General features: G+C 49.5%; 1 protein-coding gene across 1 annotated transcript; it reads right to left on the bottom strand.

Moving 5' to 3' along the window:
- Window positions 1-1,839: 1,839 nt before the first annotated feature.
- Window positions 1,840-7,370, bottom strand: Phum_PHUM146610 (endonuclease/reverse transcriptase, putative; the record flags this gene model as incomplete). Its single annotated transcript, XM_002424649.1, has 4 exons — window positions 1,840-2,172; window positions 6,105-6,710; window positions 6,778-6,923; window positions 7,298-7,370. The coding sequence occupies 4 exons, from the start codon at window positions 7,368-7,370 to the stop codon at window positions 1,840-1,842; spliced, it is 1,158 nt and encodes a 385-aa protein (XP_002424694.1).
- Window positions 7,371-8,964: the final 1,594 nt, after the last annotated feature.

The following is an 8,964-nucleotide window of genomic DNA, read 5'->3' on the forward strand; positions in this document are numbered from 1 at the left end:
TTTTTTCCCCCCAATTTTTTTTTTTTATTCTTCATTTTCAAAAAGTTTTGTTAAAGTAAAATTTTGTGTAATTTTCTTTTTTAAATATTTCGAAACATTGTCGGAGTTTTTCTCTCTCTCTCTCTCTGCTTTTCCTCCATCTTTATTTTTATTCTTTTTCGTGTCTCATTTTTATATTTAATCTTTTTTATTTACCGCCAAATAAGCGCATTTTTTTTTTTTTATTCATTCTTTATTAATAATTCAAATATTCATTTTCTCATCATCATCATGATCATTATGATTATTATTATTATTAATATTAATATTAATATAAAAGAGCGTATAAAATTGAGGTTTTTAATTTATTAACCATGTTAAAAACTTTTATTAAAACATATTTTATTCAGTTTATTGAATTTTAAATTGAAAACGTTTATACGCGTTTAATTTCTTTCTTTTTTTTTTATTGTTAATAATACATAGATTTTATTTTACATAATATAATATACATAAAACTTTTTTAACAGGTTAATTATTATTATTATTGGTTATTGTAAAAAAAATTTTCTGATTCAATTCATTAACAAACGTCGTGGAAAAAAAAAAAAAGTAAAAATTTTTTTTTTGGTGGGTTTATTGCAGTAAGTACACGCTTGTTGCGTGTAAAAGTTGTTTTAAAGATTTGTTAAAAACAATAAATTTTTTTTCACTTTTTTTTTTCGTTTAATTTGTTGTTGATTAAGAAATAATAATAATAATAATAATATTGAAGAAGTTAAAAGAAGAAACCATCCAGGAAATCGCACTATGTGAGACGGCCCACATTCTTCGGAAAAGTTTAAAGTAATGAAGGAGAAAAGAGGAAGAATTTATGCATGGCGTGGATTGACCTATCAAAAGGCTTTTAATAGTGTGCCTCACGAATGGATTATCAAGGCACTAATGATTTATAAAGTCGACTCAAAAATTACTGCATTTTGTGGGAAGAGTTTGAAAAATTAGTGCACCCAGCTGGAAGTGCAAAAATACTCTTCTAGGAAAATATTTATAAAAAGAGGAATTTTTCAGGGAGATTCACTGTCGCCAATGCTGTTCTGTATAAGCTTAATTCCCCTGTCGAAACTATTGTTAAATGTAAAGGATCAAGGCTTCGAATTAACGCCAGGAAGCAGAAAAATCACCCATAAGTTGTACATGGATGATCTGAAGCTACATGCGAAGAATGAACAAGAATTTAAGAAAATGTTAAAGACGGCACAAACTTTTCCTCTGACATTAACATGAAATTTGGTTTGAAAAAATGTTCTAGAGTTACTATTGTCAAAGGAAAGTTAAAGAAGAAGGAATATATAGAAGATTCTGAAGAGGAATTTATTACAGAACTGGACCCTTTTTTTTTTTTTGTTGTGGGGCTCGGTATGGATTTAAAGAAAGCCTAACCGAGAACCCATACCCACTAAAACTCCTGGGCATGTCCAAATAGCGTGGCTTATATGGGGAGGGGGGAGACGCTCGTGGGGGTAAAACCAACATTTCAGTCTCACCTCTCCGATAGGCCAGAACGTTGACCGTTCCACATGAACGCTATGGGGAGATCCGCCCTAACCGCCTAGGTCACCCCTAGATATTTCAAGACTCCTCCCATCCTTATCTCTCTTTCCTCCAGCCACAATGCCAGATTCCGCGGAAGCGCGTCCCACGAGCGATGAAAACCGCAGGCTTCCGTTTTCGGTAAGCATACCCGGAGAAAACGTTTACCCTTACCGTAATTCCGTATGGTTTCTCAAACACGATTTTCCTGTCGGATAGAAAGGATCCTATTATTGCCTACAAGTAAATTGGCACGGCCCCTTAATCTCAAGGTTCGTCCAAATCGCCCCTCTTCGGCACCGAACTAAGCGCGTTTTTGACGCGTTCTTCAATCGATATCGCAATGGCGACACCTCGCTTTTTTAGTGCTGCCTGCACCAAATCTCGAACCCGAATGAGTGCGTCCGCTGTAGAACGCCCCGTCCGGAATTCAAATTGGTACGAGGAAAGATCATGTCTCTTATCCCCATTTTTAAGGTGTGCGATAATCCGCGACGCGACGATGCGCTCAAACGACTTGCCGTCAACATCAAGACGACAGATTGGTCGATACGAACTACGTGACGACGGATCGCGGCCCGATTTCGGAAGCAACACAAGCTTCGTTTCGCTTGGCGCGGGAACGTCGAGGTTCGCAAACATACGGTGCAAAGTATCGAAAGGCGCGCACCCATAACTTCTGCAGACTTGCCAAGAATCGCGTAATGCACCCCGTTCGGGCCCGGAGTCGTCCGATTCTTCACAGCCGCTTCCAAGAGATTCCGGATTTTACTCACCGAAACCTCCTCGCAGTTTTCCTCTCCGCCCGAGTCAGTCGTCGGGAACACAGACTGCTCGACACGGGGGAAAAGCTCAGCGATAACTTCATCAAGGAACTTCTCGTGCTTACTAGCCGTCAATGGCTCCGACGAACCCCGCAGTTTAAGCATTACCAGGCGGAACGGAAGACCTTCACGAATCCGAGTCCACCTTTTTTTTTTTTTTTTTTTTTTTTTTTGATTTCTCAGGAGAAATGCAGGTTACGCACTAACCCCTCCGAAGAGGGAGTGTGGGGCTCGGTATGGGTTCGAAGAAACCCTAACCGGAGACCCGTACCCACTAAAATTCCTGAGCATGTCGCAATAGCGTGGCTTATATGAAGAGGGGGGAACAGTCGTTGGGGTAGTACCTACATTTCAGGCAGTCCCCTGAAAGCCAGAACGTTAACCGTTCCACACGTTTACATTGAGGGGAGCCGTCCGAAAAATCTCCGTCGCCGTCTCCTCTTCGAGTCTTCTTCTTTCGGCGTCGCTCAGAGTGAGACGGAGCGACCTGCCACATCGCTCGCGCCTCGATTGCGGGAAGCTGAGGGTTTCCGAACGGGACGACATCGAACGGGTTTGCTACTTCCACACGATCCCGCCTTCATTTTTCCGCCACGCGTTTCCCCTCGTTCGCTGGTGGGAGATCAAAGGCACGCACTTGTAAATAGATGATTAATTTCCCGTCTTCCTGGCGATCGCCGAACTTAGCGCATGTTTGCAAGCATCCGCTGCACTTTGCCTCCTGGAAGCTGGATCACAGGAGCCCGTCGCGACTCTCGGCCATCTAGAAGAGCGCCCCACGCAGCGAAGCCGGGACAGATTTCCCCCCGACGTAATCGAGCAAGAGAACCGGAGCCCGACTCGGAGTACCGGGGCAAATTTTTTCCTCCCTTGTGCCTTGGAAGACGGTCGCGACCTGCCACGTCACTTCCGCCTCCTCCGCAGTGGCGAGATGAACTTCGGGAGATGAGAAGAAATCCCCGGAGTCCGGGCTTCTCCGAGTTTTCCCCCGCGGTCCCTCCGTGTCTCGCCCCTGCCACCTCTACGATGATTGCTTCTTCTTCTCCTTTTCTGAGCTTCGAAAATCCGCCGTCGCGGCATCCGACGTTGACGTCCGCCGGAGCCGTTGCCGTCGTCATCTCGAGCTTCTTTACGCTGTGGCAAGCGATTCGTTCGCAATACGGTCCCACGCTTGCGAATCTCCCGCGAGGATCGAAAGCTTCCGGAGACGAGTCGATCCGTGGGGGGCCTTGGATCTCCCCGTGTTCTTTCCGCTTGCGATCCCGTGTTTCCGAAGAGCGAAACGATGAATCCAGACATCCGGTCTTATTCCCTGAAAAAAAGGACAAATGCCGGGGTCCACGTCATCTACCCCCGAGATTTGTAGGGAACAGGTCTGCCTAAGAATAAACATCCGCTGCACCCAGCCTCTAAGTAGTTGGATTACAGGAGCACACAACGACTCCCAGCCCCAATCCGAGTTCTCCTCCCTCAAGAGCCCCTTTCAACAATTGTTTTTGGAGCTTCATATTGCTGGGCGCACTCGGGTCGGCGCAGCCCGCCACTCCCCCTTATATGAGAGCAAAATTGAGTCTGAAGGCATCCCCCCTGGACAGCACCCTGGCTCTCGGGGGCTGACCTAACCCGGAGAAGTGGATCGCAGCCTTGCCGTCCTCGGACGCATACCAAAGTCCGTCAGAACTGGAACCCTCAGTCGGAACTCTGTAAAGCTTCAAAATCATTGCGATGTCAAAGCCCTCATCCTCCATCACTTGCGAGAGGAGATCTTGCGCCCCTCTACATTAGTTGAGATTGATTTGTATAACTCACGTCATCCTTTTTTTTTTTTTGACCCAGGAGAAATGCGATTACGCACTTACCTCTCCGAGGAGGGAGTGTGGAGCTCGGTATGGGTTTGAAGAAAAAACCTAACCGGGAACTCCTACTCACTGACTCCTGGGCATGTCACTATAGCGTGGCTTGTATGAAGAGGGAGGGATACGCTCGTGGGGGTAAAACCTACATTTCAGTCTCCCCTCTCCGGTAAGCCAGAATGTTGACCGTTCCACATGATCGCTATAGGGAGATCCGCTCTAATCTTCGTTCCGCCGTCACCTCGAAGATGAGAACGCATCTCTCAGAACGTTCGGCTCTTCCTTTCGAGACAGTCCTCCCGTCCCTCGTCTTGGGGGGAATTGGGGGAAGGGAAGCAATCCTGAGAATGTCGTCGGGAGGAAGAATTTAGAGTAAATTTTGCCACCTGTTAAGGGAGTGTATAGATAAAAGTGAAGAAATTAGTTGACCGCATTCTCTCCTAACGAGTAATAAGGACTAAATGGGGGACAAGTTCATTCCTTTTGTTACCCCTAAATCTACTTGGCCGAAACGTACGACGACGAACTCCTTTTCGTGTTCGCGCTCGCGGTCCTCTTTCGTGCGCAGGACCGCTTCCGAAAATCGAGAAATCGCGGACCATTTCCGGGGTTCGCGAAGCAACGCGTCCACGAGGCCGCGGATTGACAGGTCGGGTCCAATGACTCCGCGAAGCCGCTGCCTGTGTTCGTCCCACATGGGACATTCCGCGATCGTGTGTTCGACGTCGTCCCCGGGCGCACCGCAGAACCAACAGACGATTTCGCCGCCGTATCTCTTTCTCCCATCGCCGAAATGCGTCTGCCAATTATTAACCGTTCGAACGTGAAGTTCCCTGCGAAGACGAGCCCTCCTCATCCCGCCGCGACTCCCTTCGCGATAGAGGACGAGTCTCTCTATCGCGGGTAGATCGAGCGGGGGAGTGCCCGTCAGAAGGCAAGCCACTTTCGCCGCGATGTTTCTGTATGTCGTCGCCACCTTGTTCAGAGACGCACTTTGGAGTTGGATCACCCTGTCGCGAAGCGGCCGAGATGCCGTAACGGACTCTGCCCAAACCAGGGTTCTATACAAAGCCACGGAATGGACGACCGTCGCGTACAACCGCCTGACCCTCTCCCGCGGACCCCGCAGGTTCGACATCAGGCGCCCTAACGATGCGCTCGCCGCTCGGATTTTTGGTCTGAGGAGCGCGAGGTGTTGCCCGAAAGTGAGAACCGAGTCGAAGGTGACCCCCAGATATTTGATCGTCCTCCTCACCCCGATCCTGACTCCTCCAGACGACAGTGCCAGTTCGTTGGGAAGTTGATTCCTCGGACGGTGGAATCCGCACGCTTCCGTTTTTGGCAGAGACACCCGCAGTCCGATGCCGCGGATGACCTCCACCGTCGCAAAAAGTTACGTCTCCACGCGTTCGCGAACCTCGGCTCACTCGTGACCGGTCGCGAACAAATCATGGAGCAACCTTCGGGAAGAACGGTCCGGGCGAGGACGCAACGGTAAGCGATATTTCAGAAGAGCGATCCGAGGATCGACCCCCGGGGCATGCCACAGAAAACGTCCGCCGTTTCCGTCGTTTCGTCCGCCACGAGGTAGTCGGGAACGGACTTCGACCTCAGTCCGCTCCCGATCGCGTCCCACGGAACGGAGTTGAATTGGTTTTTAACGTCGATGGAAATAGCGATCGGAATCCGCCCCGGCGCAGTGTTTCCCTTATTTCGTCTCGGACTCGAACGGGCGCGTCGATTGTGGATCGGCCCGCCCGAAAGCCGTATTGAATCAGAGAGAAGTCCTTCCTCCCTCCGTTCGTCTCCGTGTGACCGATTACCCGTCACGCCACTACACGCTCGAACAACTTACTCTCCACGTCGAGAAGGCAAATCGGTCGATATGCGCCTGACGTCGACGGATCTCTTCCCGGTTTTCGAGTAGCACGAGGTTCGCACACTTCCATTGCTTCGGAAACGACGCCCTCCTGAAACGCGCGGTGTAGAGCGCCGAAAGACGCGCGCACATCACCTCGGCGAACTTGCCGAGGATCCAATAATGCACGCCGTTCGGGCCCAGAGCCGTGCGCCTCTTGGAAGTCGCGTCGAGGAGGGTGCGGATCTCCCCCTCAGTGACTCGGTCGCGTTTGCGGACGAAGGCAAAATCCGGCGGGCGGAACGCGTAGGGCGCAACGCGAGGGAAGAGCTCCGCGATTACTTCGGCGAGAAAATCCCTCGTCGTGCCATCCGTTAGCGGCCCCGATGAACTTCGCAGTTTTTTGTCACGATGCGGAACGAAAAACCCCACGGATCCGAATTCACTTCGCTCAGGAGCTTCTTCCAACTCTCCTCCTTTGAACTCCATATCTCTCGGCGAACTCGAACCCGCGACGCCCGCCACTCCGCTTTCAAACCCGGCAGAACTTCGTCCGCGACGATGTCTTCGTGATCTCCTCCGCGACGGAGGAATTCCCGTTTCCTATCTCTGAACCGGCGACGAGCGAGACAGGACTCTTTTCCAAAACTCTCCTATCCCGTCCGCCCACCAGGATTTCGGCCGTTTGCGCTCGTTCGATCTTGAACCGACCCTCCTCATGCACGAATCCTAGATGCGACGCGAAACGTCCTGGATCCCCCGCGCCATCACACCGTCGTTTCCTATACCCGAATCTAAGTTGGCCTTGCACCACGACTCCATGGCGAGACATTCGACGAGCCGCTCTTCGTACATCGACCACGGGCTCTACCTGAGAAGAGCGACGCGAAGCCCGCCGGACCAAAAGGTAGCCCCCGCCGAACACCCAGGAGCCCCGGACGAGAACGCCACGTAGGCGTAAAAGGAACTGGTCCCTTTTTTTTTGAGAAATGCGATTACGCACTACTCCTCCTTTTACAAAGGGAGTGTGGGACTCGGCTTGAATCGAAAGAAAGCCTAGCCGGGGACCCCAACCCACTAAAACTCCTGGGCATGTCGCTATAGCGTGACCTGTAGAGAAAGGGGGGAGACGCTCGTGGGAGTGGAACCTACATTTCAATCTCCCCTCTCCGGTAGGTCAGAACGTTGACCGTTCCACATGATCGCTATGGGGAGATCCGCCCTAATCTTCGTTCCGCCGTCACCTCGAAGGTGAGTACGCATCTCCCGGAACGTTTGGCTCTCCCTTTCGGGACAGTCCTCGCCTCGTTTGGCTCTCCAGTTTCTCGCCTCGGGGGGGGGGGGAATTAGACGAAAAACGCGCCTGTTTTCTGAGGATGCGATTGGGGCTGAGGATTTAGACTTACCTCGTCGCCTGGTAAGGTAGACAGAAGAGGAATCGACCGAAGAGAAGAAAAGTTAGAAAAGAAGTGTGTGTGCGTGTGTGTGTTTCGCACGAAACGACGACGAGTTCGCGCTCGCCGCCGCCATGCCCTCTCCCTTACCTTACCTTCCGTCCGAAGAATAATTCTTCTCCTTCCGGAATCACCTTTACAGAGACACTCGCAACTTGCCACGTCGTTCCCGCTTCTGTCGCAGGAGACGCGAGTTTCCGAACCGAGCGACCCGAACGGGGTCGCTACTCTCGCTCGGCCCGCCCGAGTCCATTCTCCACGCGTCTTTGCCGCTTTATGGCGGAAGAAAGACCGAAGATTTGCTAGAATCCAACCCTCGCGGCCTCCGACGTCGTCGCTCGTCGGAGCCGTCGTCGCAGTGTTTTTCTTCTGCCCCTTATTTTCTGCTCTTTGAAATTTTTCTGCCGTCCTACGCTTGTGAACCACTCCCGAAAATGGCGAGTTTTCGGAGACGAGTCGACCCTACGCGAAAAAATCTTCCCGTGTTCCTTCCGCTCGCATCCCCGTTTTCCCGGAGTCGAATGACGATGAATCCTGAAAGAAAAGTGCCGAATCCAACACTTTTTTACCCCCAGGGTTGGTAAGGTACAGGTCTGACTCTTCGTCTGCGGTCGGGAAAAACGGGACTCAAACTGCCGCACATCAAAACAAAGTTCTTAATAACCCTGTTGGCCGACGAAAACACTCGGTCGGGACCCCAAAATGCTCCCGCGGACCGTTGAAAACAATGCACGACAAGTCCGACGCGAATTACACAACCAGGCATCCGCTGCATCCGGCCTTTAAGTAGCTAGATTACATGAGCACGCCACTAACTCTCGGCCCTCGGACCCTGGATCAATCCACGAGGAAATACCTCGGGATTGAAGAAAATGCGATAGAAGAAGGGCAACTTGAACTTATGATAGCAAAGCCCAATCTCAGAAGAAATTAAAGGGCAAATGGAAACAGAAGAAGTTACACAGACAATATTTAAAAAGGGTGAGCGCTTCAGATATTAATAAGAAGAGCACGCACAATTGGCTATGGCGTGGAAAACATAAAGTTGAAACGGAAGCGTATTTTGCCATTAAAAGTATTAAAATACTTGCAATTATTGAATCTAAAGTATCAGGCGAATATAAAATCTTCGTACACCTGATTTTAAGTGGGAAACCATTGATTGAATTTTATTTTACTTTTGACCTCCATTTTCTTATGTTTGCCTGATACATGGTAACAGACTTTGCCATTAAAAGTATTAAAATACTTGCAATTATTGAATCTAAGGTTTCAGGTGAATTTAAAATCTCTGTACACCTCCATTTTCTTATGTGAGCCTGATAACATAATTTGCCATATTTTGCCATATTTTTAGAGTAAAATTTCAATTAAGATTAAAAAAATTCTGGACTGCCTTCAGA

Source organism: Pediculus humanus, genomic scaffold (genome assembly GCF_000006295.1).
Source record: "Pediculus humanus corporis 1103172107488 genomic scaffold, whole genome shotgun sequence".
Classification (NCBI taxonomy): Eukaryota; Metazoa; Arthropoda; class Insecta; order Psocodea; family Pediculidae; genus Pediculus; species Pediculus humanus.